This window comes from Chaetomium tenue (assembly GCF_020726465.1).
Source record: "Chaetomium tenue strain MPI-SDFR-AT-0079 chromosome Unknown F5144scaffold_6, whole genome shotgun sequence".
Taxonomy (NCBI): Eukaryota; Fungi; Ascomycota; class Sordariomycetes; order Sordariales; family Chaetomiaceae; genus Chaetomium; species Chaetomium tenue.
Window position 1 is genome coordinate 1,831,040 of NW_027117334.1, and position 27,091 is coordinate 1,858,130.

Genomic DNA, 27,091 nt, shown 5'->3' on the forward strand with positions numbered 1-27,091 from the left:
TAGCACGGAGCAAAAAAGAAGTACAAATGAAATGAATTGATTATTACTACTACGTTCTGGATGTTTACATATTGTGACTGTTCCAAGCTTTTCCCCAACCGTTGCAAGTTGTTCCAAGTTTCCAAACACGCTTTTTGCCCCCTTTTCATAACCAACCCCCTGATATCCCTTGCACAAAAACACTTCGTAGCGCCGGCCAACACCCGATAACGTCATTAGAAAAACACTGGATGAGCTCCTCTCACGACAATACCTCCTCCAGCAAACCCACGAGCAGCCAGACAAGAAACAGAACAAGAAATCAAGCAAGCCCATCTTCCCCTATCCAATCACCACACCCTCGGGTACCCATAGGGAGGGGGCCGATATGGATAACCATATGGGGGATAAACATACGGCACGGGGGGGTACCTGCCTCCAGCGCCAGGATAGACGCCGGGATAGACACCGGGATATACACCGGGATACCGTCCCTTAGCCTGTCCTCCCGCCACACCCGGGTTTTGTCCACCCCCCTGTCCACCTTGTCCGCCCACATCACTCACATCTCCATCCCCACCACCATTATCCCCATCACCATTATCCCCACCACCCCCATCACCACCATCACCATCACCATCACCATCATCATCACCACCACCCCCCACAGCCCGCTTAACCACCCCACCAGCCGGCATAGCAGGCATAGCAGGCATAGCGGGCCTGGCAGGCCTAGCAGGCATAGCGGGCATGGCAGGCATAGCGGGCATGGCTGGCATAGCAGGCATAGGCGGCCGGGCCATGCCCATGCCCATGGCAGGCGGGGCGACGGGTGCTGCGACGGGTGGAGCCATGCCCATGCCCATACCCCTCAGCTGGCGGGGGGAGAGTTTGTGGTGGGTGATGGTGTTGGTGTTGGGGTTGGTTGCTGCGGTGGTGGTGGCGGGGTTGATGTCATCGGTGGTGTCAGAGTTGATTTCTGGCTTGACTATGGCAGTGGGCAGGCCCATTGCATAGGGGAGGAGGAGAGCCATCGGGAGGATGATGGCCTTCATCGTGTTGGTTCTGTTTTGGCGCGTTGGTTGGTAGTTGGTTTAGCTCTGATTATGGTAGAGGTAGAGGCGAGGGGACGGGTTGGCTCACTGGGGGGAACAGGTTTACTTAAGACTCGACCACCCCCCTCTCTATTCGGGCGTTACAACTGCTCGGAGCCGGGAGCTTAGATCCGTATACCTGGTTACCGGGTTGAGATGGTTCCAGGAATTGGGATCCGCGATCCACGTCATTGACATGGAGTTCGAGGGGTGCTTTGGCGCGCTTGACCCTATCGTTGAGGTGAATATTGCCTCCCGATCTTGAGCGCGCAGTCCCATGACCGCTCCCATGACGAAGGCATCCTTTCGTTGTCTTGTGCGGTGATCGGTGGCGAGAATAGACACACCATGTAGCTCTGTGGTTGAACTGTTGTGTGAGGAGCGGGTCGTCCGATGTCTGCACAAGCATCCATCCGGACGAGATGGCCCGGCGAAGCTTCCCAAAGCTTAGACCACGGTTATTCAACAGACGAAACATCAAAACTCACATCAGTAGGCTCATCCCATATACTGAGAACACCCATTTTGGCAACCCGAGATTGCGGAACCCAATCACGAAGCATTCAACCATGTCTTTACACAACAAAAACGAATAGTTGAATCTCATGATGGCATTGATCTGTGGTTTTACAGACGATTCAGTGCGTGGCGGGTGTGCAGTCCGAGTCCACGGAGCGCGGAGCGTTTTCCAAAACGGGCATTGAGCCCGTGACGATGACGTTTGGACATACACATACTATTCTGGAGATTCAATTTGAACGCCGAGACAATGTCGGATTCCGAGACCCTATCCCTCTCCAATGCCTCCCATCCATGACTTTACAATCCTTGAAACTTGGCTGATCCCGATGCATTGTTAGTCCTTGACTCAGAGTGTTGTTGCCACGGGCATCCCCTTGACTCAGATCAGAGTGTTGTTGCCACGGGCATCGCGATGCTGTTAGGCCAGAAATCCTAACTGTCAGGGGTACCTAGACATCACATTCCCGCAGCCTGAGCAATCACGGGCAATGCATTGGAGCCATGGCAAAGTAATCCGACAAAGATAGTGTGGTATTATCGCAAACTGCCCAGCTTCCTAATGCTGGGTCAGGGTAAATGTGAATTCGACAAAAGCCGCCCAGGTCAATGATTGAACGAACAGAAGACCGCCGGTCCGCCAAAGCGGATGCCCACCCGCAAGTTGAGATGTGCCAGGGGTTGACCCTCCCAACTGGTTGTGGTCGCCCTTCCCCCCGACCGGACATGCTGCCTGATCGATCCCACCTAGCGAAGGTGTTTCCGTCTGGTTGTCTAAACAAATAAAGAACCGGGGATTGCGATTTCAAAAATTCAGATAGCCGACCCATTTTTCTTCCTTTCCCGGTTCTTCCAAACGAGGGTGAGCGAATCAGAGCCCCGTCGTGTCCCTTGATGCTGTCCCGTCCATGCAATTGCCGTTGCCGTTGCCCACACACATGCAGATGCAGCTTCCTTCCGTCCTCGCCCAATTACTGCGGCACCAAGACAACCACCTGGTAGGCCTCGCCGGCCTTGAAATTTGTGATCCTCTGCTGGGGCTGGACCTTGTCGCCAATCTTGACCACGACTTCCTGGACAGCCGCCCGGCGGATATCCAGTTGGAACGTGGCACCGCGGAATTCGCGCACCACCTTGATCGCGTTCCAGCCGCTCGGCAATTGTGGCCGGACAATCAACCCCTGTGCATCACCGACAAGCCCGCACAGTCCCTCGCTCACAACCCGGTACACCCACGAAATCGTGCCCGTGTTGAACAGCTGACTTGAGCGGCCCGCCGTCCGGGGGAACTCCTTCCATCCACCACGATAGTAATTCGGGAGGAAGATGGGCAGCTGGCCACGCTGGCGGTAGTCTGACTCGCTGGGACCGGGCAAAAGCTGGCGGAGGTGGGCGAAGGCGCGGTCTTGCTGGCCGCCCAGCTGGTACAGGCTGTGGATGTAGAAGACGCCGGCGTGGTTGTACACGGCGCCGTTCTCGGCCGACCCGATAGCCTTTTGCGTTACGCGGCCAACGTCCTCGCGCATCTTGGTAAATGGCGGTGCGAACATGACCGGCCCGTACGGGGTGTTGAGCTGTGAATCAATCTCCGGGAGAATCCGGGAGATTTGCTCCTCGCTGGCAGCGCCACCGAGAATGGCGAACGACTGAGGGTTGAGCCACATCCGACCCTCGGTGTCCTTCTTGATGCCGAACGTTACGTTGTCATCCGTGATGCCACGCGCGAACCAGTCGCCGTCCCACAGGTGCTTGTTGGCAGCAGCGTTGCAATCGTCGGCGCCAGCACGGAAGTGCTTGGCCAGATCCGTCGCACGCTCATGGTCGCACACACGAGCCCAGAGATTCAAAGCGTACGCTGTCGCCACTGTGAGCCAACCAGACACACCCTTGCCCTTGTAACCGACCATGTTCATCGGATCGCACCAATCGCCCTGGGCGATGTAGCTTAGCCCGCGCTCGTCGCGAAGGTCGAGGAGGAAGTTCATCGCGCGGCTGAAGCGCTCGAAAACTGTGAAGTTGTCGCCATTCTCAGTGCGGACGCGCTCCTTTAGCAGTCCATAATCGCCCGTTTCCGAAAGGTAGACTTCGAGTGTGAGGGGCAGCCAGACGCAGTGGTCAGTGTGGGGAATCTGGTTGATGTACTTCAGCTCGGCGCCCTTGGCGAGGAGGATTCCGTCGGGCATCGCGCCATTGGCCTCTTGTTGTGAGAGAGCCGTGATGAAGGCCTTGCGGGCCACATCGGGCTTGATGTAGTTCATGCCCATGTTGTCCTGGAGGTAATTGCGCGTTTGCGGATCTGTGGTCAAACGGTTGACGTCGCCGTGGTAGTAGACCTGGCGAGGCAGCCAGTTGTTGACGAAGTTGTCGAGTTCCTTATCGGGCGTCTCGATGCGCAGACACCCGCGGCCGCGGGCCATGTAGGCGGCGTACTCGTCTGCAGTCCGGACGAATGCCTGCTTGCTGAGGTAGCGCGAGCGCATTGTGCGGACTTCGGCCTCGTCGTAGGCGGGCCCGAACATGAAGCGGTACTCGCGCTCCTCGTTGGCCTTAAGCGCGAGGCGGTACTGCACGGCGGCTGTGGGGGTCTCGTAGCGTGCATCGCTACCGCTGAGTTTCGGCTCCTGCAGGCCCGACGGGTTGTGGAGCCCACCCTCGCCCTCAAACGCCTGTTGGCTCGCATCCCACGAATCCGGGGGGATCTCGCACAAAAAGTACGTCTTGTCCTTGATGTACTTGTTCTTGAAGTACTCGGTCGCTTTTTGGTACGGGGTCACGCAGCTGGCGATCACGCCGACCAGATCGTCGTTCCACTCGGCTGATTGGTTCATCCACGACATGTAGCCAATGGGGAAGTAGGGTGTCACGCTGATCCTGCGTGGGCGGCCGGAAATGTTGGTCACCTTGATGGTCCACAACTCGGCCACATCGTGTGTCGGCAAGCCCATCACCATCTCAACGCGGATGCCCATGTGTTCGACCGCCCAAGCGACATCGCTCTTGCCAACGGAGAAGACGAAACGATCCGGCGTGGCGCGGACGGGCTCGTGCGGTGCCGAGAAGAGCTGGCCGGTCTCGAGGTCCTTGATGTACACGAAGCGGCCGGGATGGTGGGCATAGTAGTTCGGCTCGGGTTGCATGAACGTCTTGGCTTCGATGTTGGGGGCGTACGCGTACTTTGCTGGTTCCGGCTGCATGAATTGGGCGGTAGCATACCCGCGGCAGGTGATCTGGATCATCATCTTCTGGTTCCACAGGAAACCGCCGGCCTTGGGGAGCGCCGTCGGGCTGGTGAGCTCGTAGCGGTTCCCATTGTTGGAGGGCCGCAGGATGGTGGATTCTTTTCTCATCTTGACGGTTGTGTGAGGAGGGAGAAAAAGAGAGGAGGTCGAGTTTTGAGGGTTGAAGAAGGGAGTGAGTGTGTCTGTGCCAGCGTGGTGGTGGTGGTGGTACCCCGATTCGACTGCTTTTTCCTATTTTTTTATTTTATGATTTTTTGTTTCCATCAACAAGAAAGAAAATGGAAAAAGGGAACAAGTTGGGGGTTGCGTGGCCGAGGCCGGGCGATGGGCCAGCCGTTATTTTGTCTGTCGAATTCTCTCCAGCGGAACTCGGAAGCCGGACGGGGGCCAACGTCATGGGCAACAGGGCAACAGGGCAACACGGGTTGGCGGCGGCCCAGGAGGCAAGGTTGTAACCCACGCCCTCTCAGCTGACCAAGCGGTCCCCAACAATTCCATCTGCAGGGGCGCTCAACCGGGAGAATTGGTCTTAAAACAGCTCACCGCTCCTTCCCTTGGCAATTGGCGAGCCCTCAGACACGGGATCCAGCAGGCCTTGGCTCCGGGATTGTTCTTTGGCTGTCCCGTCAACCAAGCGGAACAGGGAAGGTTTGACCCGACGAACAGGCATCTTGCGCGTCCCTTTTCGACCTGTCACTTTTGCGTTTTGTCCCTCGCGAACTCTGCGAACTCGACTGCCATTGCGCTGCCGATGGACGCGTCGGCGTCCCCGGTATTCGCCCATATTACCCGACATCCCGCTTACGGTTTACCGATGGGGACGTTCTGGGGATGGATGTGCGGATGCACTTTGCAGATTCCCCGACCTCCACGGCAGTGGGGACCGGGGGACTTGGCCGGTGGATCTTCGAAAGAGGCTCCCCCCACCCCCTGCCCACACTTTAGCGGGACCCTGCCCGTGCCTGCCCACGCGGGGGCACCAAAAAAGGGGGTGGATTTGTTCTTTCCTTCGTGGAACGTGTGCCGAAGTTCGGAGGACCAGTGGCAGCTGACACGCAAAAAGCCTCGCTCTGGAACCGCTCTTTCCTCGGGCGAATATGCAACGCACCAATGTTATCCAAGCAACAACCAGTCAGATGATGTTGGGAAAAATGCAGCCGCCCCAAGTCGTGCAGATTCGTGGGTGCTCTTCCCGCCGCTCCGTCTTGTCAACGGAGCCGCTAGGCTAAGAGAAGAAAGTGCAGGGAACCTTGACCAAAGGTTCCACGACCTTCGAACTGATCGGCGGCGAGATTTGCTCAATTTGTTGCCTGCACCGTTGCCCCGCTGTCGTTAATTAGTCGAATGGGTAAATTGAAGTCGGGCAGAATATTCCGGGCGCGGCGGAGACAGACACATGACATCACTTGGAACCTGCAGGATTTCGAGTTGGTCTCAGCAAGCGAGGAGCGAGACCGGCAGCATCGGCACGGGCCTGTTGCGCTCGGAGGCAGCGGCGAGTCCGCCCGCCGCAGCCGGCGCCCACGGACGACGATGAGAGCCGTGACAGCTACACGGTTCGCCCAAACGCGCCCCCAAAGAAGGCTTCGTCACCCAGGCGACACCCAGGAACTCGGTAAGCCTTAAATGGAGGGTCGGGGTCCTTCAGGGGCGGTTCCGACAGTTTGGAGCACCGCGGCTCGCTAATCTTCCCCGCAAAGGTCCTTTCTTGGCATCTGGAGGTTGCAATGGTCCCTTGCAGCTCCCGATACGGCCGGCGGTGTCGGGAAGGACCTGGGGCGAGATAACGATGGCCGTCGATAAAGAGTCTGCCATGCCCGACGATCATGGCGTCCTCTTGCGGCCGAGTCAAGGTTGCTGGCTGTCTCACAACACCAACCGGGACATCATTGGCCCAACACGCGTGATACCCGAACCCTGACCAAAGCAATTCTTGGCGATGCCCTGAATCCGACATCTCGGCCACCCACCCATCTTCGGAGGCAGGATGCGATGTGCAAAGCCCCGTCTCGTCTGTTCTGCATCACTATCCGGCCGGACCGATTTTGGATTCCAAGGAACACAAAGACCGGCCCCGAATTTCCAATTTGAGACGCTTCCCTCTGTCAACTCCGGTGGCGGGGCATTTGAGTCAGGTCATTACGAAATAGATCTCTGCTGTCCTCTTGTCACTTCAACACAGTATTGCATTCCGGAGTCACACACTAGCCCCATCACGGCAACCCGTTTTTGCTCGCACCCTTGAAGCTCCCACACAAGACGTCAAACCGCTCGTTCTTAAGCAGTTAGATGTGACCAACAGGCGTGGTCGAACATAGTGAACGAAATACTAATACCCAGCTGCCGTTCCACCAACTGCCCCCTTGGTGTCCATGACCACCTTTAAACTGATGCCGATCGGCAACTCTTCCAGGAATGAAACCGGTCTGACTAGGCCATACGGTTTCCTTTCTTTATGTCGTAGCCCTGGGTTCCTGCCCAAGGACGGCCCTCTCGACACCTACTGTCTACATGGCTCAGATAACAACTCTTATCATCAACATTATCAAAGACCGTGTTCGAGTTCACAGCAACAAGTATTCCAATGGAATTATAGAATCTTCTTTGTACAACAAGTGTATATATAGCTCGTATGAATAATGGAGAAATTAAAATGACTGTATCCTTTACCAGGTGCAGCCCACATACCTAGCTAAGGACGGCTTATATATATCCTCATAATTAGTAGATCATCTCTACCCTCGATCCCTAGCCAAAACACACATAACTCGCCCAACCCAAGGTTTTTCGCGGGCCTCCCCGTGCCTTCTTGTTTTCGCCTCTCCAGGTAACGTCTAGGTTGCAAAATTGTTATTGGCAAACGCACTCCATATCATCGCGTTTCTTAACAGTTACTTGCCGCGCACGCGCTGTATCGTTGCCGTCATCATGACGGAGGAAAATGTGATGGGGGGAAAGGAGGGATTTGTGAGTCGAAACGACCGAATCCAGGGACTCCGGGGACAGGTCGCCGTAGTCGACCCGCAACTTAAAAGTTTGCTGTTCCAGCGACTGCCGCAGGAAATTCGGGACTATATCTACCGGACACTGTTCTTCTCCACAACGTGTATTCCTGAGAGGAGGCAGTGGTGTGAGCGCACGCGCCTTGCCCTGAATTCCCTCGCTCTGCTCCGCGTTTGTCGTCGAGCCAAACTCGAGATCGGTAACTCATGGTTAAACCACGTCCTATTCTGCTACAATAGTTCCGAAGCAATGCTCGACCACCTTTACGACCTTCCCGCTGACACCCTCTCACGGATCCGCCACATCAGCGTCCGCAGCGAGGACGTCCAGCTGGTTCTAGACACAGGCATATCTCATTATCCCCTTGTCTCCGTCTTCAAACTTCTTCCAGGTCTGCGGCTGGACCAGCTCACAGTTCTCGACAAATTCTCAAGCGAGAGAAGCTACAATACGCTCGAACGCCTGATTGTAGAAAGCAATGGGTGGAAAACTTTGCGCTATGTCTGTCGGGGATCGGACATGCTGGGGTTCTCGTCGTGCCGTTTTGAATTCAAAGGGGAGGCATGCCCCCCCAGGTACTGGCGGAGGCCCCAACCAATGCACTGGTAAACGCGCCTGGAAACCCGCGACGGGATCGCCTCAAACCCTTCGGTGACAGTCTATCGTGGCACAGAAAGAACTAAAATTCTCGGTATAGGTACGGTCCTTGACCCAAGGAAGCGAGTCAAGTTTGTCCAAAAATCGTGGGAAGGCTCAAACTGCAAGCCGGGTGTCTTCCCCGAGGACCCGGAACTGATGACTATGATGGAGCAGTGTAAAGAAATGCTGGTCATCGTGAAGAGGGGTTCTGGTGTTGATTACGAACAAAAGAAGGACTCGCCATTTGCGGAGTGTGACTTAGATTTCCGGCGGGACTACCCGGGAATGACATGGTCTCAGATATTTGCCCAGTCCCATGTTGCAGACGACTATGGGGGCCTCGATGAGCATCAACTGTTCCGGATCTTCACAAGGTCCTTTGATAGTTGACAGATTACAACCAGGTTAGTAGTTAATTGGGTTGGTGACCCAACGGATAATGAATCTCACTCGGAACTTTCCATCACACCGAGAAATGTAGACGTAGCATGGGTTCCCCGATATTGCGGGAAATGTAGGAGGGACAAGTAAATTTACCGTGTATTCTCTAAAGAAGAAGAAAAAATGAATGAAAGTGAAAGAGCCAGGGAACAACTTGAACACTGGCAACTCAAGAGAGCGGGGAGACAGCAGCTTGCCTGGGCACTCGGGCTCGAGGATCGGATTACCCGCCCATTGGACGCCACAAATGCATCCCTCAGTATCAGGTAAGTTGGGCAAGGAACTGGTTGACCGGCGAGTACGAAATCTGTGACAAGTCGGCAGGAGGCACAGCGACTTCACCATCAAATCGTTGATCAACACCATCATCCCTTCGCCTGAGGGCTGCAGAATTTTATTCAGCACGCTTCCTAGTTTCCATAACTCGCCGCAGGGAGCAGCCACCTGCACATTTCTTTGGCGTTCTCATACTGAAGGTAGTCAGCTCTCCAAGTCCCCCCTCGTCGAATCGTCCTGGTGGCGTCGGTACTCGAGAGCCTGATCCAAAGTTTGCTTGCCGAAATTACCGAGCACGGCCGTTCGACTTGCACAAACTTCTGCGCTACACTAGTTAGCGTCTTGGATTTCTGATCGCTTCATCATGGTTTCCATGGTGGTGGTCTGCAATGGTTTCATGGTCGGCGTCGCATTGACACAATTTCCGGGCTGGCGTCACGGGTGGCTGGCAACATGGTGATGAAGGTGAGAGAGAACTGGGGGTTGCCATGTGGTGGTGGGTGGGTGCCCGCCCAGCCGCCCCCGCCCCTTCCCCACTTGAGATGGCCACATGCAGCACGGGATCCCACCGTCCTTGGCACCACCAACCAGGCCCTGACTTCGAACCGAGCTGCAGGTGCGGTCTGTGCAACATCTGTGCTCGTTCAATGGTCTGGTCTCACTGGTGAACCGAATTCCGAGCAAAGTGGGGGAATTGGGAATTGCGAGTCCATTTCCAAATCTAGACCAACGTCTTTGTATCAACTCGAATTGCTCCACGCTTGTTCACCGCCCTTACTGAGGAGAATGAGGAGTCTAGGCCAGAGTTGCAAGCGACGATCAATGATCATCAACAAAATTCATCAACAGATTTCCAACGAAGCAAGCAAGCATGAGCCGATCATGGCGCGTATCGGAAGGCGTTCAATGTTTGAACGCGACTGGAGTGGCCCCCAATGAGCAGCTGCCTGCATGCCGGGATGGGGGAAAACGAAACAAATCGCCAAGTGGAGACCAAGGCTCTTGGAACCGTTCACGTTTTCGGTCATTTTATACTAGTAACTACCTAGCTACACTAGCTGCCTCTCGCTTCCCAGCCCTGGGCAGGCCACGAGGGACGACGCCGTGATCTTCAACGTCCAGACCCCCTCAACCGGGGAACCCTTGTCGATAAACGGCCATCCAGCTAAAACCGAGCCAAACAGTCAACAACATCTGGGCCTTGTTCACACTATAGGCAGTTCTTTCTTTGACAGCCTGACCGCTTTGTTCATGACAACTCAAGCCCGAAGGGGTGATTGTGCCCCAATCTCACCTCCGAGGCTCCTACTTCATACACACATTCAAGCCACATTCTGTCAATCCCGCTGTTTCCACTCATGCCACCAATTCACTTCGCTGCGGAAGAGGCGGCGTCCGCACGGGCTGGCGTCAGACGACACCTGGTTCTAAAAAGCTCGGCGCCGTGTGGCGTTCCTCAGCTCGCTCCTCCGTTGGCCAGGTCGTCGGGGCACCACACCTCCATTGAGAACCCTCCATGGGTGCCTGGGAATTTCTACCAAGCCACATTCGGTTTGTGTAGGACAATACCTGGTTCGTAGCGCAATCGAAGTGCCATCGGCACCGTTGAAGTGGCCAATGACATCTAGACGCCACGGCGAAGGGGTTCCTGGTTCCTGGCCTGGTCTCGGTACACCATCACCACGCGCATGTGCCCTTGTCTGGCCATGCGACACCTGCATGGCAGCGGCTTGGGGCCTTGGATGACAATCTTGAGTCCCATGGGAACCAAAAGGGGCATTGAGCCTTGTGGTTCAGCTTTCTTTTTGCATCTTTATTTTCACGCTGTCTTCTGTTCTTTGCCGTGCGCCCACCGGTCATTGCTCACTCACCCTCCACGCGGCTGACTGAGGTCAGCGGAGGCGTACGTTGACTGGTAACGAGGCGGCTCTTGGAAAGTGCCGGCTCAGGCCCTACATATGCCAGATCCCGCCCGACATTGCTCCCACCCGTGTGGGTGTGCTTAGGTTCCATCAAAGGTCCCGACCATCCGGACGCTGGAAGCTATGCGCGGCCTATCGCCAGAAGATGCTGCAAGCATTATCGCCATCGAGAGGGCGTGTTCGGCCCTCTCGTTGGTGGGCTGCCTCTTCGTCCTGGTGACCTTCTCCCTTTCCGATGCCTTCCGCCAGCGTGCCATCAACCGGATGGTGTTCTACGCGACCTTCGGTAACATGTTAACCAACGTGGCGACCCTGATGACGACGAGTTTCACACACAATGTCGATTCCTTTGGCTGTCAACTGCAGGGGTTTCTAATCCAAGTGTAAGACATTCCTTACCCACAGAAACGCCACGCCCTCGCTTACCTTTACCACAGATTCATGCAGGGCGACGCTTACTGGGCCCTGGCCATGGCCATCAACGTTTACCTCACTTTCTACCACAAATATGACGCGAGAATGCTGAGAAAGATGGAGATTCCGTATCTCTTCTGCTGTTATGGGATCCCCTTCATCCCGGGGTTCACCTTCATCTTCGTCTCAAACCAACACGCGGGCAGACCATATGGCGACGCCGTGCTGTGGTGCTGGCTCAAGTCGGAATGGGAAGTCTACCGCATTGCAACGTTCTACGGCCCTATTTGGTATGTACATATACATCCAACAGTCGATGCATCGGACAGGGGCTAATTAGCACAGGGTGGCCATCATCGCCGCCATGATCATCTACATCCGCGCAGGCCGCGAGATCTACCGCAAACGCCGCAAGATGCTGAACTTCAGCTCAACTGGAACCGGCACCGCCATCGGCAACGACACCTTCTCCCCCGAGTTCTCCTCGATCTTCAACTACAAAACCACCGAGGTGACCCAAACCACCGAGATCATCCAAGCACCCGCCGCCACCGCAGACCCAAACTCCGGCCACCCCAACCAGAAACCATCCTACTCAGTCACCATCTCAGCCGACGCCCAAGCCGCCAGCCAGCTGCACATGCGCCCCTCCCTCGAAGACGCCATCCACAACGACGACGCCGCCACCGGCACCGCCACCCTCACCAACGCCCCCACCCAAAACGACAGCAGCAGCAGCACCACCCAACGCACCCGCGTCCTCTCCACCACGCAAATCTCCATCGCCCCGACCATCACCGCCTCCGCCACCATCACCACCACCTGCCACCCCCACAACACCACCACCGCCACCACCGCTACGGGAGGCGGCGCCGACTTCCGCGCCCACCGCCGACGCAACTACTACGAATCCCACAACGCCACATGGTCCTACACCAAGTGCGCCATCCTCTTCTTCTCGGTGCTGCTCATCACCTGGATCCCGTCTTCGGGCAACCGGGTCTACAGCATGCTGCGCGGGGGGGATGTCTCGAAGCCGCTGTTCTTTGCGAGCGCGTTCGTGCTGCCGCTGCAGGGGTTTTGGAATGCGATTATCTATGTGGTCACGTCGTGGGCGGCGTGTTGTAGTCTGTGGGGGGAGTGTGTGGCCGGGGTGAAGGGGGGGTGGTGGGGTGGTGATGATGGGGTTGGAGTGTTGGGAGGTGGGGGTGGGAGTGGGTTGCGGTGGTGGAGGAGGGGGAGTGTGGTGGAGATTACGGATGTGAGGAGGAGGGGGAGTGGGTTGAGGCAGGGTGGGAATGGTGGTGGGAATGGTGGTGGTGGTGGTGGTGGTGGTGGTGGTGGTGGTGGGGTGGTGGGCATGTGGGTGGGTAGGAAGGATATGAGGAGGGAGAGTGAGAGTACCAGTATGGAGGACTTGACTGCTGAGGGGAGGGTCGAGAGGGGGTCGTCGGCTGTGTGAGATGTTGGGTGAGCGTGGCATGGGTGGGTGTCTGGTGTGTTTGCTTTCATTCTTTCTTTCTTCTTGGTCGGGTAGGTGAGGCGGGTTCTTCTTTCGCTCAACGGATACCCCCTTGTTATGAGTCATGGTCATGGTTGTCGGGGGTGAATATTGGCTGGCTTGGTGCATATGTGGACGGGGTGGTTGTTTCGATATCCGTTTCCCAGTCGTAGGGTGTATGTACATGTACATGTAAGACTTGAGATCCCTCGTCAATATTACTACTGCGGCGCATGAAACTTGTACCTTCCTTCTAGTCAAAGTATCCCACATTTGCGGCCGGCCACTCCGAGACCAACGGCGGTGTTGTTGTGGTCTCTTGCCGTGTTTGCCCCAGCCGTGTTACTCGGGCTGTCCAGCCCCCTGTACCGTCCCGAAGACTGGCACTCGGTCCCACAGCCACGTGTACATGTTGCATCCCATTCGAGTCGCGTTGTGGAAGTACATACCAAAAACGGACTTGCGAATGCGTGGAACAAATTCTTGGAACAGGCAGATAGGTACTTCACCAAGTCAATATTGGGTACCTAGTTACGGAATGTATCGACTTTCTGAGTGCGCAGATCTGGGGGCCCAAGTCAGACACCCAATTCAGGGGTTCGCGGAACCGGAGCAGGCGGCTAGGTACTGACATCTGCCAACCTTGGCCCCCAGCAACCCCAACACCATCACAGCCACGTCCCCAACAACAATCAGGTTCCTCCCTGCTGGGAAACCAGGGGGTGAGGCCGTGCCGATGGCTGAGCTTCTCCTTTAAGTTCTCGGCGATGGCTTTCCAGATCATCCCATGTAAGACTGAATAGCTCCATCCAAAATATTGGTATTCCAAACAGCCTTCCCAGTTGGGCTTTTGGTTTTCAACGATGAAGACTTGGGGAAGAGCGGGGAACCACTGAATCGCGGGGCCGAGCTGTTCATACCGTTATACACCCGGGATTGTGCCGTAAATAAGGCAATGCAGAAGGAGATGGCTCTTGAATTGATTCGTTGGTAGAACCGAGTCGGTGAGGAGGTTATCCCTCTGTAAACAGGATCCCGAGCAGAATCCCATCCCAAGCACAATTCCGTGTCGGATCCCAAGTGCAATCCCGAACTCCAAACTCCAAACTTATGCTCCTGTAGTAAAACCTTGACCCCAAGGCCCAAACCAATGCTTGCCAAACTCCAAAGTCCAAACCCGAACCTAATATCCATACTCATGCTGCTCTAATCGCAAAGTCGACGTGGCTGCGATCTTGATTGGTCCGAGTTGGGTATGGGGTTGTCGGAAAGTTAGACTAAAACAAGGTGACCATGCGCTCACTATTAGACCGGGATCGACGACTTTTCTTTGGCTGTTGGAAGGAGGGGTGGGCAGAGAGGCTGGGACGACTTACCGACCGGGGGCTGAGAGGCGGAGAGTGATATGGCGTAGCAATAGGCCACGGTAATCGCAATAATCACGATGACGATGAGAAATAACACGGCGCCACAGCACGGCCCGTGACGGCCATCGTCGCGAGAGGAGCATAGCCATGGGAGGGGGAGGGGACCGCTCAGGCACTCGTATCCGCAAATCCGGCACCTGCATTCGGCCGGGCTGTCCGGCCGCCGATGCCCCTCCATGAGAGGTTGGCGGGCTGGCTCCCGGTCGACCATCACGTAGCCGAGCTCGATCGGTGGCTGCTCAGTTTCGGGTCCTGACGTGTTGCCGTATGCAGGTGGTGAAACGTCGAACTGCTTCATGTTGCCGGATTGGTCTAAGCACGATGGTCTAACGGAGATGGACGATAAATGACGGCGATGTGGGAGGCGCGAGATGACTGGAAGATCTGGAACCTGGATTCTGAATTGTTTTGGTCGGCCGAACTTTGGTGGGAGTGACTTGCTGCTTGACCAAATGACTCACCCCGCTTCATAATAATGATGGGCTGTCCCAGTACCCTAACGGTTCGCACTGTATTAATCCGTACAGATGACGACCCCCTCTCAAAGGACTGCTCGCCCATAGTCTAAACGGTTGGTGTCTCTGGGCCCTGTGTTGTCAAGCGGAACAACTGAGCCGGGTCTGGTTGTTGGATAGTTAGACTGCAAAACAACAATACACTCTCAGACGGGAAATTGCAATCGCAAAATACATGTAATCCAGAGACTAAACGACAAGCCAGAAGTCGGACAGCGCCGCGCACACGGCAGCCAGGTGGGCTTCGAAGGAGGCGACTCAGGCGAGACTCATCGCCGTGGGCGGTTTGTCCCACAACGGTGGCAGTCCCTGCCACTCAACTTCAAAACTTACATGTACATAGATACTTAGGCCACACATCAAAGCAAGCACAAGTTGGCACTAACCCCCTGCGCCGCCGGAAGACTGACACTCACCCCCGCGACCACACGTGTATGTCGCATCCCGTCGAGTGTGGGTGGAGATTTGAGAGACGGGAGGGCGAGCCCAATACTGGTTTCAGGCATCAGCAAATCCTCTCTCGCCGCTTACTGAGTTTGGATTTTTTGTTTCTTGTACAGTAAAAGTCGCCGAAAAAATGGGATCTTGCAGCGGGATGGCATCTCAGCTGTGCGGGCACGATGTACATACCCCGGCTCGGCTTATGACGGCGGATGCATCCCGTCTTTTTTTCACGAATGAGGTCCTGTATATCCGTTTGACTCTTCCGGGTGACTCTTGACTATGCAATGCACAACGGGCGAAGTGTGGGCAAACCGCAGGTTGTGCCATCGAGCCCTTGTCAAGCAGTAAATCTGAGTTCCCCCCCGTGTTTTGTGTTGGATGTTTGATGCAACAGAGGGAAAGTAAACCTTCTTACCTTATGCACCGAGGCCCACTGCTTCATTGGGTACCCATTGGGAGTTGTCATTGCTGCTGAGATGAAAGCTCCGGAACTCACACAACAATTTCTTTTCTGTTTACCTGGTACCTCGGTACCTTCCTTGAGCTTAAGCACCTTGCCTTTCCCACCCCCCTCTTGTTTTGTTGAACTTGTTTTGCCTTCTCACCACACACCGACCTCGCCCTTGCAGCCCCCATTAGCAAAAACCTGTGAGACTTGTGCTTCCATCGACAACTTGAAGTTCATCGGACCCCATCCTCGATCTTCCAGCAACTCCATTTTTCATCCGCTGTCATCCATCTTCCTGCTTGAAGTTTCCAGCTTCCATATGGGAGCTGGCTTGGGTTGCTTAAAATGGATGCACCATTTGGCGCGTCGTATTCATTCCCACCTGCAAGCACGCTGGCATCTGCGATCAACCACGTCTTTCTGCCTCCCAAAACTCCCCAGGAGGGCGAGGTCAACATTCCAGAGGAACACAATCTCGCCAGCTCCCTGCGTGAATCGGTGGTCAAATTTTGTTCTCGATGTTCGAAGGCGGAATCCGAACAGCTTCAGCCCGTCATCCGGATGCTCCAGCGGCTGATGAAAGTGACGCCCGGCATGGATGGTCGCACCAAGAAAGCCGCGATGGCAAGTGTCATCCAAGAACTGAAAGATGGCGGTACGTGAAGTTGCTTGTGTTTCCATCTCGGGCACCATTGCTGATGCTGGACTTCCTCAGAATCCGCCTTGTTCCACATCCGCGCCCAAAATGCTGGTCTTCTCCTGACTGGTCAGCACGATGGTGTCTTGATAGAGGCTTTTGAGCTTCTCGCGCCCAACAAAGACGTCATGCCTCACACCGGCCGTCTCAACCGACAATTTCCTGACTGCTCGGCCGTCGTAGACCGTAAGATCATGCTCAACGCCAAGTTCCTCGACGAGTTTATCAACGTGCTCTGTCGGCTGGAGCTTCAGGTTTCACCCCTAGCTCGACCAAAGACGTGGAAATCCGGCTACGACTTTGAGGAAACCCGTGACACCGTCTCCCCATTTCTCGTCACCGACATGCTGCTCGGAACCCTCGGGGGCCTGGGCCGACATGTTCAGCCGACGTGTGTTTCTATGAGAAGCCGAGAACAAGTGGGCTGGGACAGTGCAAAGCTGCCATTCCATCGATCGCCGACATGGTTGCTCCTGCGCGTGGGCTTGCGCTTGGTACTGGATCGAGCTGCCCCCCAAAGTGCGCGATCGCCGCTCTACAAGGCAGTCACAGCTTTCCATCACGCCCATCTGTTACACCAGGCTAAGCAACTTGGCTTCGACAGCGACCTTCGGTATACCATGGCCGCAAAGCTCGTTCGGCGAGTCATCAAGCTCAACCCCCAGGAGAACCACCCCTGGGTGAAGGTGATCAGGGAGGTCATCGCGACGAGCCACGACGAGCTCCAACAACGATGGCAGAAAACCCAGAAAGGGCACGAGAGAACCCAGGACACCCACCTCAACCATCTCTCCTTCCGTTCGGACACAAAGCTCCGGCTTAAAACGCTGAGCCCGCACTTGGCCTGGCTGCAATCCCGATCCATGGACGAGGCAGACTCGGCTGGGCCTGGGGATTTGACGAAGTCTTTTGTGTTTGCAGCAGACGCCCTACCAGTTTTCCCCAAGCCGGGAGCAGACGAGCGGCTAGCTCTCCTGGAACTGGAATTATGGATCGAGTTGAACTTGGCTCCGTGGATCACAAACCGGGCGCGAGCCAACAATGGCGGCAATGTCAGCAAGGCCCAGGCAGAGAGCGACTTGCAGAGTCTCAAGGGGCTCACGACGCAGTACTACGCAAAGGCCAGCACAGTCTACCCCAATAATCCTGAAGCCCTTTCTCTTATGTACCTGAACCTGATGGATCTTTGGGTCGCCATGGATAAGGTCGCTGGGGTCGCTGTTCCTTTGCTCCTCGAATATGACCCCTGTTTCACGCCGAACCTTTTTCGGCCATTGATCTTACCAACCAAGAGGCAAATGGCCCGGCTGCACGCCATCGAGGCCTACCTCTCCGGCAGGAAGCATCGGGCAAAAGATACTAGGCGTAGTTCCTACGGTTCGATGTATTCCAAGTTTGGGCAGGCAGACTCATTCGCCGTCCGCTACTTCGACTCCTCCATCGAGCACCAGACGCTCTCACAACAGATCGAGAATGAATCGAAACAGACAGAGACGGACAGGATCCAGCAGTACCATTGGCTACGTACCAGGCATGAGGACCTGGCTCGCAAACGTTCCCTAGCCACGCATGACGTGGCATGGGACCCTGATCGACGGCGCAACATCCACGCCCAAGACTGCGAAGGTTGCGCCCTAGATGACCAGATAAAGGTGTTAACGCTTGACATTTTTGAGTGGCCGTTACCTCGCGACACCACCTTGGCTAAGGCCATTGTGTTTGAGATACGCGTTCCGAAAGTGGTCACCATCTGGCGAGACTTGACCAGCCACTTCTTCCGTGACATATTTCGAGACCCCGGGACCTTGCCAGACGCAAACCGGCTTTGGTTTGCGGCAGCCCATTCGGGCTTGAGCAAATTTTACCCCGTCACAAGCCAGGTCCAGCTGGCTGCCACCATCAAGCCCGTGGAAGCATCCCATTACCGCGGCAAGCATATCAGCACGATCCACGGCGATTCCGATGTCTCCGTACGTCCTCGTTGGGACGGCTACGATTATTACGAAGCCACCTCGAACGTCATTCACCGTGACCTATGTAAAGAACCCCATGTGCCTACGAAGTGTTCGTTTGCAGAACACCAATCTGGGCTTCACCTCGCCCCTTGGACACGGGAGACCGGGCATGCATCAAACAAAGTCATTGCCTCCCAGTCCGAGTGTCCGCCAGCCATGTCTCTGGAAGAGTTCCGGGCATTCGGCCACGTTCGATCCGACTTTCGTCTGCAGTGGGCGAACATCCTTTGCCAACTCATTGCTCCCTCCTTGGATTGGAACCAAAAATCAACGTACTGGCTTGTCTTGCAGGCGTGCCTTGAGGCAGGGCCTTTTGATGCCGGTGGCTCAATCCTCCGGGAAACGCACGCAGACTTGCTTGATGACAACTTCGTGCGCCGCATGACGGCCGCCCTAGGGAATGCTCTTGGCCGGTTCCGTGGAAACTGGCAAAACGACATTGCTGTGAGCCTCCTGGCATGTCTTGGAACGCGGGTTCTGGCACTCACCACGTCCCGCCCGCTTATTGATCCCCTCCTGGCGTTCCTATGCCAGACCAGGAGAGTGGCGCTCCAGTGGGCTAGGCAACTCCTAGAGAAGCAGGCCTACTGCAACAACAAGGGTGAACGACACGAATTGGATCAGCGGTTGTTGATGGTGGCACTGACATGCATGTCTACGTTTGACGTCGAGTCAAATCTTCTACAAGACCTTTTGCACTCGGCAGACAACCTCAGTGTCTTTGTGGAAACGGCCACCATGATCCAGGACCATCTCCCACCTAACGCGTCCCTCTCAAATCCCATTTTGGTTCTGCTGGCACGCCGATGGCGCAAAACAATGCACCTGGCGCTGGATTTTGCCTTGGATGAAATTATTAAGGAAAAGAATCCCGGCTTCCATGCAGCCATTCGGCATTTTTGGGCGGACTACTCGCCGTCGGCCACACAGTGGTTCGAACTTTCGGGCGAACAGAGCCACATCCTATTTGCTCGAACAAACTTGGGGAACGGCAATTTCATGACCATCACGTACAATCTTCTGGATGGCCGCCTCTTGGTCAACGGATATCCCTTGTCTCGCTTACCTTCTGAATACGAATGCAAGCCAGCCTACGAAGAGCTTTTCGGGTCACAGATTCTGGAAGTCATGCCTTCAACTCGGAAGGGGATGCGATTCTCTGCATGCCACAACCAGCAGGGCTGGGTGGTGCACTTCACTATGGTCTCGGACGAACTTGTCATCCAGGCAGCTCGATCTACGGAGGTGTTTTCCGTTGAAGGAAAGTCAAGCGTGGAGGTCTATGAGTTCATACCTTCTTGGAAATTGGACGGCGACGTCCCCACATCTTTCATCAGCGACTACTCGCACTGGGTGAATCTTTCCACCGGGGTTGTCGAGTTTCGACGCGCGGATAAGCCTTGGGTGTCTTCCCCGTACAACGATAACTGGGTCTTGACACGGACTGGAGGCCGCAACACCCTCTCGCGACACGGTTGTTACCTGATCGACCCCCACAGCCAAACCGCGGAAGCAATTTTGTCCTATCTGAACCCCATCGAAACGAGGGAAAACATAAACGCGATCTTCCACCCATCTGAGCGCATGCTGGTCGTGGATCTACCGAGATACTCGCTCTCGTTCACGCTTGCCGAAGGCGACTCAAGTATCAAGTCGAAGCACTACTCCGGTATGTGTATTGACCAATGTCAGAGCATCGGGGCGCTGGTCGGCCTCGAAAACAGGCTGGTTTTGAAGCAGGAAGGCGCTTTGGAGTCTTGTACGCCCCAGAGAATGGTCCTTGTGCCGAGAGGGCCGATTTCGCCAAGGATTGTATCCCATCACGTCAAAGTCAGCGTCAATTTCTGGGCCGGAACCCACGTCAAACATGACGCGTTTACGATCGACGCGAGACTCGGCCGTATCACGACAAGCGGATCGCTCTCCAGCAAATTACACTTGTGCTATCTCCACGCGCTCACATCCCACTGTCTCCCAGACCCTCTGACGGGAAGAACTGGGACCGAGGAAGCTTTGAGAATTCTTGAGTCTGCATCGGTTCGCTCTTTCCAACGGTTGGACGTGGAGTCCTACCAACTGCTGCGCTGTATAGCGGAATTATCCCCCCAGAGGCAGTTCTACCCCAGCGGTATGATGGTCATGGAGCAGGTGCAGTGGTCCAACAAGCTCCCTGTACTATCCCAGCACGACGCCTTTTGGCCAGAGGTCGAGGCAATTCTCAACCATGCCCGGGACTGCGAGATTCTGCAGCGTGACGAAAAAAGCACTTCACTCGATCTCAGCTCGCTGAAACGCTCTGATCCTCTGCTGGTCTCGCGGGCCAGAAATAGAAATGCAGCCTTCCGGGTCTCTGACTTTGGAGCTGAGAAACACACCGCTGCCTTCGACTGTCAATACTCTGGCCGACATTGCGGAAAGGCTTCCGAGACCTTCACAAGAGCCAGTGCGGTGGCGAGGCGTCTTGTTTCCGGCAATGGGCGACTCCTGGCCCGGCCATCGGGCTCGTTGCGCCAAGTTATTCTAGGCATTGCCGGAAAGCAATTCCCTGGATCCCCTGAAGTTGACATCGCCTTTTCTCTCGACCACCTCCAATCTCACACCATGTCTCTCGGGGGGCTTTGGTGTGGGCTGCACAAATCCGTTGCAGAAGAGCCCAACGAATACAAAGTCGCCTTCTTCCTCTCGGCGCTGATCTTTGCACAACAAGGGAGCTGGGACCTTGTGCAGGCATTGTTAGGGATAGCGACTGCGCATGTAAAGTTTCAGTCTGAAGTCAAGCCGCCCAACGAGGACCATTTTGATCTCGACTACAAAATCTCTACCATGAAACACAGGGCGGAGCAGATGGTCCACCGACATTTATATCTGTTGAATCGGTGCCCTGAATCCCAGCTTCCTCGCATGTCCGACGAAACCAAGTCGGCGGCAAAAAGGAGGCGCCATCAAGCATGGTTAATCAAGAAGGACCAGTTGACTAGAAGCTTTGTGTCCAACCTTGACGACCAGTGGAGTTCCCGCTGGACGGTTTCGATGCCCACCGGAGAGAACTACTCCGCCTACATGGACGTCAACGCCATCCTGCAAGAAGTCAATAACGCTCTGGACCTTGCTAGACGCACAAGCCTTTTTACGGAGTACTTAAACTCCCTTTCATGGGAGCTAGGTCAGATGGGCGTGTGTTCAGCAGAAAATGCTTTCGTGGCGCGGGACGGCCCTGTCGCCCCCCCAAAGATAGAGCGACAACCCTCCCGGGTAGGCTTTGTCCAGTCGAGCGCACTGTTCACTAGGCCAGCTCCTCTCACAGAGCGTCCTCAACCGGTAGACTTTTCTTACCTCTGTGACCATGTCACGCTGGCGGCTGGCGAAGATGAACCTTTGGCGGGTTTGTTCGACCAGCTCGCGCGGATTAGTGGCCAGAAGAAGCCTTACCAGGTCGCCTACATCGATGAGCTCCAATCCAGCGCCATCAGCACGACCAGCGCCCGCTACAAACTGAACCAGGGGACAATTGAGTTGGAGAGGATCTTCCGGGACCACCTTCTCGATTGCAAACAGGCAACGGAAACAATACGCAGCAAAATCGACAACGCCCTCCGCGGACAGTCTATCGCCGAGGCTAATTGCCAGGGAAGCAGCCTCTACCCCCGCATCTCACCCGTCTTCTTACTCCAGCGTCTCAGCCGAGAATTTTGGGACGACTTGCCTGTGGGCTGGCGGGTTTGCTTGGTCAACTACGCCCTGTCACTTGCCTATGTGCAGCGAGCCGAGCGCCTCGTCAATGCCAGCAGACGTCCGGAGAGGCAGGCGGATCTTCTCAAGGAGCTGCGCAACATGGGAAACCACAACTCCCAGGAGGGCGACCCAATGACGTTCCCCGAGAACCTCATCATCGAGTTGGAGCAAGGAATTCTCATCCGTCCCGTCCAACAGGGGATAGCAGCTAAGATGCGGGATCCTCCAGAGGGAGACAACGCCGTCATGCAGCTCAACATGGGAGAGGGCAAGTCCTCGGTCATCGTGCCAGTCGTTTCTGTTTGGCTTGCTAACGGGAATCGTCTCGTCCGGGTCGTGGTCGCAAAGCCGCAGTCGAAGCAGATGATGCACACCCTGATCGGTACCCTGGGCGGGCTGATCAACCGTCGCGTCTTCTATCTCCCCATCTCAAGAGCGCTTCAGTTGAGCGGTGAGGATGTCGCAGCCGTGCGGCGGATCCTTGAGACATGTAGAAAGGAACGCGGGGTGCTGCTCGTGCAGCCGGAGCACTTGTTGTCGTTCAAGCTCATGGGCTTGGAAAGCATCTATGCTGGCACGGGGCAACTCGGCAGGGATATTCTCAGCACTTACCGCGAGCTTGAAGATATGTCGAGGGACATTGTCGACGAGAGCGACGAGAACTTCAGCGTCAAGTTCGAGCTGATCTACACGATTGGCTCCCAGCAACCCATCGATATGAGCCCGGACCGCTGGACCATGATTCAGGAACTGATGGATGTTTTGGTTGAGGTTGCTAGGAACTTGGCGAACGGGATAGAGGGACAGAGGGTCAAAGGCCTGTTGTTCGAAGAGAACGAAGCGAGCGGCCGGTACCCAACAATCCGGGTCCTGGAGGAATCGGCCGGCAAATGTCTGGTTGACGCTATCGTCAAACAGATCTGTCGGACGGGGGTCAGGGGTTTCCCTATCCAGCACCAGTCCAAACAGATGCGCCGCGCGGTATTGGAGTACATCCTCCACCCAAGTCTCGACACCGAGCAGATCGCAGCAGTTGAGAACGTAAGCAGCGGCTTCTTCAGCGAACCGACGTCGAAGAACGCACTTCTTTTACTCCGGGGTCTGCTGGCCACCAATGTCATCTTGTTTGCCCTTGGCCAGAAGCGGTTTCGAGTCAACTACGGCCTCGCCCCCGATCGACGGCCTTCCACCATGCTGGCTGTGCCCTACCGCGCCAAGGACTCCCCGGCGCCGCGTTCAGAGTTCAGCCATCCGGACGTCGTCATTGTTTTGACGTGTCTCAGTTATTATTACCAAGGCCTCTCTGACAACGAACTGCGCACCTGTCTCGAGAGGCTGAGCCGGTCGGATCAAGCAGAGCAAGAGTACAGCCGCTGGGCAGCGGCCGCGCCGCAACTACCATCATCCCTGGCTCATTTCTCGGGCGTCAATCTCAAGGACACTAAACTGTGCAAGGAGAGTGTATTTCCTGCCCTACGGTACGCAAAGCCGGCTATCGACTTTTATCTCGCCAACCTCGTGTTCCCCAAGGAGATGCGGGAGTTTCCCTACAAGCTGTCCGCTTCGGGATGGGATCTGGGCAAGATGAAGCGTCATCCCCTGACTGGGTTCAGCGGCACTACGGACTCGAAATACGTGCTCCCGCTGTCGGTGACGGCACTCGACCTCCCTGAGCAGCGACACACCAACTCAGCTGTCTTGGCTTGCCTTCTCCGGGCAGAGAACACAGTGCTGGAGCTTGGGGGCGACGGAGAAAATTTGACGGCCCTGACAGTGGATGGGCTGCTTGATGCGGTCACGACTTCGAGCCAGCCGATGCGAGTGATCCTGGACGTCGGGGCGCAGATCATCGAGCTTAGCAATCTCGAAGTGGCGCGCCGTTGGCTCGGCATGGTCCCTTCTCACGAGGCGGATGCGGTGATCTTCTTTAACGACCACGACGAGCTGTCCGTCTTGACTCGTAACAGCACCGTCGACTCGTTTCTCACATCGCCGTTCGCCACACAAACGGATCGGTGTCTTGTCTTCCTGGACCAGGCTCACACCCGGGGGACGGATTTGAAGCTGCCGGATTCGTATCGTGCTGCGGTCACACTGGGGCCGGGGGTGACGAAGGACACACTCGTTCAAGGTACGGCTGACCCCGACACACGCTGCCCTCACCTCCCATCCCCTCCCATCCCCTCCCTTTCCATTCCTTGAGTTACGGCCTTACCTGTGATTGCGTCCCGCTCCTAACATTTCCTTAGCGTGCATGCGGATGCGGAAGCTCGGCCAAGGCCAATCCGTCACCTTCTGCGTCTCCCCTGAAATGCAAAAGCGCATCCGGACGCTGGCCAAGCTGCAGGACGACACCCGCGCCCTCACCGTGACCGACATCCTGATCTGCGCCATCGCCGAAACCTGGGACGACGCACATCGCAGCCTCCCACTGTGGGTTACCCAAGGCATCCGGCACCAGCACCAAGAGGTAGTCTGGGAAGAAGCCGACGCCAACAACGGCGGCTCGCTCTCAGCCGCCGACGTCGCCCGCTACCTCGAAGACGAAGCACAATCCCTCGAGCAGCGATACCGGCCCACCTCACCAACCACCGCCACCACCACCACCAACCAACCCCAATCCCTCCTCACCACCCTCCACCACCTCACCACGACCCTCCCCCCCTCCCGCCACCCCCACCTCACCCTCCTCCGCACCAAATGCACCCAATTCGCCCTCACCACCCACCCCACCTCCAGCACCCTCCAAGAAGAACAAGAACGCGAACTCGCCCCCGAAACCGAACGCGAGCGCCACGTCGAGCGCCCCGCGCCGTGCCGCCCGGCCCAACACTCCCTGCACGAGGACGTGCGACGCCTGGCCGCCCACGGCGTGCTCAACGCGCGCAGCCCGGCGTTCATGTCCGCGTTTGCGGCGCTGGGGGGGACGAGTGCGGCGTCGTTGTTGCCGTCGTCGGTAACTGGGGCGCGTGGGGTGGTTGGGAGAGGGGGGTTTCCTGGGGGGTTGTTGGTCACGGGGGATTTTGCGAGGACCGTGTTGGGTGTTGCTGGTGGTGGTGTGGGGGGTCTGGTTGGGGAGGGGGATGCGTATCAGAGGCCGGCGCAGTGGGTGATTACGCTGCAGGCGGATGCTTCGGGTGGTGAGAGGATGCGGATGGTGTTGGTGAGTTCGTGGGAGGCGAATGAGCTGAAGGCGGTGTTGGAGGGGAAGAGTCCAGGGGAGACCGCTGGCAGGGTGCTCCTGCGCGCGTACTTGCCGCGCTCTAGCCTGTCGTTCGACTCGCTCGAGGACCTGGCCGTGTACACGGTGCCGGCGGTCGAGGACCCGCCCGCGCCGCCGCCGGAGCTGGTCACGCAGCTGAATCTGTTTGCGGGGCAGCTGTACCTGCGCTCGTACGCGGAGTATGTGCGGCTGTGTCGGTATTTGGGCTTGTCGTACAGGGAGAATGAGGGAGATGAGGAGATTGCGGCGGATGGGTTCGTGGGTCGAGCTGGCGGGGAGGGATATGAGTATTGTGGGTTTGAGTCGAGCCCGGTTGGCTTTCTCAATGTGTTGTTTAAGCGGATCCGGAGGGATTGTCTTGATATTGAGAAGACGCACATGGGGAGGATTCTTGCTGGAGAGATTTTGCGGGAGAGGGATTTTGAGGATGTTGATGTCAAGATGGAGGATGCTGATGGTGACACCACAATGGCGGAGGCCATGGACATGAAGATGGAGGTTGATGGAGAGTGAATGATCTGAGAGAGAGGTGATGATATGGTTGTCGGATCTTGTCGGATTCATCGCTGGCATTTGCTTAGCTTCATATGATTGTACGGTTTAGAGGGCATAAAGAAAACATGTTGCTGTAAGAACTTTTCGAGGAGCAATCTGCTCTTCTCATTGCCATGGTATCTGTGTGTGCTCTCCTAGAGGTTAACCCATGCAACTTCGTCCCGTGGAGAGCCTTCGTTGTCTCTCGCACCGCTTCTCGGTGTCCATTGTGGTTCGTGAAGTCCTCAGCCACTTAAGAACGGGGTACCACGCCAGAGCCTCGGTGTTCAGTGACTCGAACTGCCCAAGAGGGTGCCCGAATTTTATAGGTGGGTGGCAGTGCCTCGGTCGCGCTGTGAATAGTGTGCATTGGGTGCGTACCTACCCCCTGCCCACCCTTTGGCCACAAAAAAGCCGAACTCCAAGTGCAGGTGACACCGAAACCTTCGACCAGAGGAACGAAAGACATTCGGATATACGAACCGTACTTTTTATTTTATCCGGTTTCTGTTATTTGATATATTTTACTCTACTTTCTTTACCTCTATTTTTCTTTCTTGTTTTCTCTTTTTTTTTTTTCTCTTTTTTTTTTCTCTATTTTTCTCTCTTCTTTCCTCTCTTTGTTTTGTTTCTTTGGTTCTTTTTCTTTTCTCGATTTCTTGCTCCTTTTTTTTTGGCCAGAGAGTGCTACCGAGTCAAAACTTTGGAAGGACACAGCCCTGGCTTGAAACCCCTGAAATGGTTGGCTCTGCGAGCCACAGCCCGATCCCATTTTGGCGCCCGCATGGGTTCGTGCCACAAACTTCCAGCGCTGATGCACGTAGGTTGGGGGAGGGAGAATCAGCCACACAAAACCGCCTTGCGTCTGGGCATTCTCTGCCTCTGTCGGTCAGTTCGGCCTGTTTTTGCGCCGACGACATCGTTGGGTCGATGCCCTCCCATTTTGCCGAAGCCTTCATCATCAAAATCGTCAAAATGTGTCATAAACCTTTCGCCGCGTCAGGTTTAAAAATGAGTATCACTCCGGTC

General features: G+C 55.9%; 6 protein-coding genes across 6 annotated transcripts; 3 read left to right on the forward strand and 3 right to left on the reverse strand.

The window, feature by feature from the left end:
- Nucleotides 1-53: 53 nt before the first annotated feature.
- F5144DRAFT_352946 (uncharacterized protein) lies at nucleotides 54-1,252 on the reverse strand. Its single transcript, XM_066784311.1, has 2 exons — nucleotides 1,123-1,252; nucleotides 54-1,044 (listed from the first exon to the last, which is right to left on the reverse strand). The coding sequence occupies exon 2, from the start codon at nucleotides 1,032-1,034 to the stop codon at nucleotides 330-332; it is 705 nt and encodes a 234-aa protein (XP_066639818.1). The 5' UTR covers nucleotides 1,035-1,044; nucleotides 1,123-1,252; the 3' UTR covers nucleotides 54-329.
- A 1,311-nt stretch (nucleotides 1,253-2,563) lies between these two features.
- F5144DRAFT_497218 (galactose mutarotase-like domain-containing protein) lies at nucleotides 2,564-4,939 on the reverse strand (the record flags this gene model as incomplete). The annotated part of the gene is made up of 1 exon (XM_066786191.1): nucleotides 2,564-4,939. One exon carries the CDS (start codon nucleotides 4,937-4,939, stop codon nucleotides 2,564-2,566), a length of 2,376 nt encoding a protein of 791 aa, XP_066639819.1.
- A 2,709-nt stretch (nucleotides 4,940-7,648) lies between these two features.
- On the forward strand, nucleotides 7,649-9,678 carry F5144DRAFT_623145 (uncharacterized protein). The gene is made up of 4 exons (XM_066792128.1): nucleotides 7,649-8,043; nucleotides 8,074-8,375; nucleotides 8,493-8,791; nucleotides 9,089-9,678. The coding sequence occupies exons 1-4, from the start codon at nucleotides 7,760-7,762 to the stop codon at nucleotides 9,182-9,184; spliced, it is 981 nt and encodes a 326-aa protein (XP_066639820.1). The 5' UTR covers nucleotides 7,649-7,759; the 3' UTR covers nucleotides 9,185-9,678.
- Nucleotides 9,679-11,073: 1,395 nt separating this feature from the next.
- On the forward strand, nucleotides 11,074-12,976 carry F5144DRAFT_657239 (uncharacterized protein; the record flags this gene model as incomplete). The annotated part of the gene is made up of 4 exons (XM_066793185.1): nucleotides 11,074-11,495; nucleotides 11,550-11,816; nucleotides 11,872-12,693; nucleotides 12,922-12,976. Coding segments are annotated over exons 1-4 (1,404 nt in total), but the record flags the coding sequence as incomplete, so codon positions are not given.
- A 1,356-nt stretch (nucleotides 12,977-14,332) lies between these two features.
- F5144DRAFT_614962 (uncharacterized protein) lies at nucleotides 14,333-15,247 on the reverse strand (the record flags this gene model as incomplete). The annotated part of the gene is made up of 2 exons (XM_066791782.1): nucleotides 14,404-15,247; nucleotides 14,333-14,361 (listed from the first exon to the last, which is right to left on the reverse strand). Exons 1-2 carry the CDS (start codon nucleotides 14,750-14,752, stop codon nucleotides 14,333-14,335), a joined length of 378 nt encoding a protein of 125 aa, XP_066639822.1. The 5' UTR covers nucleotides 14,753-15,247.
- On the forward strand, nucleotides 14,930-26,139 carry F5144DRAFT_623147 (uncharacterized protein; the record flags this gene model as incomplete). The annotated part of the gene is made up of 12 exons (XM_066792129.1): nucleotides 14,930-14,956; nucleotides 15,156-15,304; nucleotides 16,167-16,516; nucleotides 16,577-17,356; nucleotides 17,431-17,471; nucleotides 17,680-18,528; nucleotides 18,865-18,895; nucleotides 18,926-18,986; nucleotides 19,023-19,116; nucleotides 19,150-23,730; nucleotides 23,761-24,265; nucleotides 24,555-26,139. The coding sequence occupies 12 exons, from the start codon at nucleotides 14,930-14,932 to the stop codon at nucleotides 26,039-26,041; spliced, it is 8,955 nt and encodes a 2,984-aa protein (XP_066639823.1). The 3' UTR covers nucleotides 26,042-26,139.
- Between the last annotated feature and the right edge of the window lie 952 nt (nucleotides 26,140-27,091).

Bases quoted from the DNA above. Each gene is read 5' to 3' on its own strand.
- F5144DRAFT_352946 (XM_066784311.1), bottom strand. From the start codon at position 1,034: ATGAAGGCCATCATCCTCCCGATGGCTCTCCTCCTCCCCTATGCAATG.
- F5144DRAFT_623145 (XM_066792128.1), top strand. From the start codon at position 7,760: ATGACGGAGGAAAATGTGATGGGGGGAAAGGAGGGATTTGTGAGTCGA. The intron at 8,044-8,073 runs GTTAAACCACGT...CTGCTACAATAG, and splicing joins CTCGAGATCGGTAACTCATG to TTCCGAAGCAATGCTCGACC. The intron at 8,792-9,088 runs GTTGCAGACGAC...TGGCAACTCAAG, and splicing joins AGATATTTGCCCAGTCCCAT to AGAGCGGGGAGACAGCAGCT.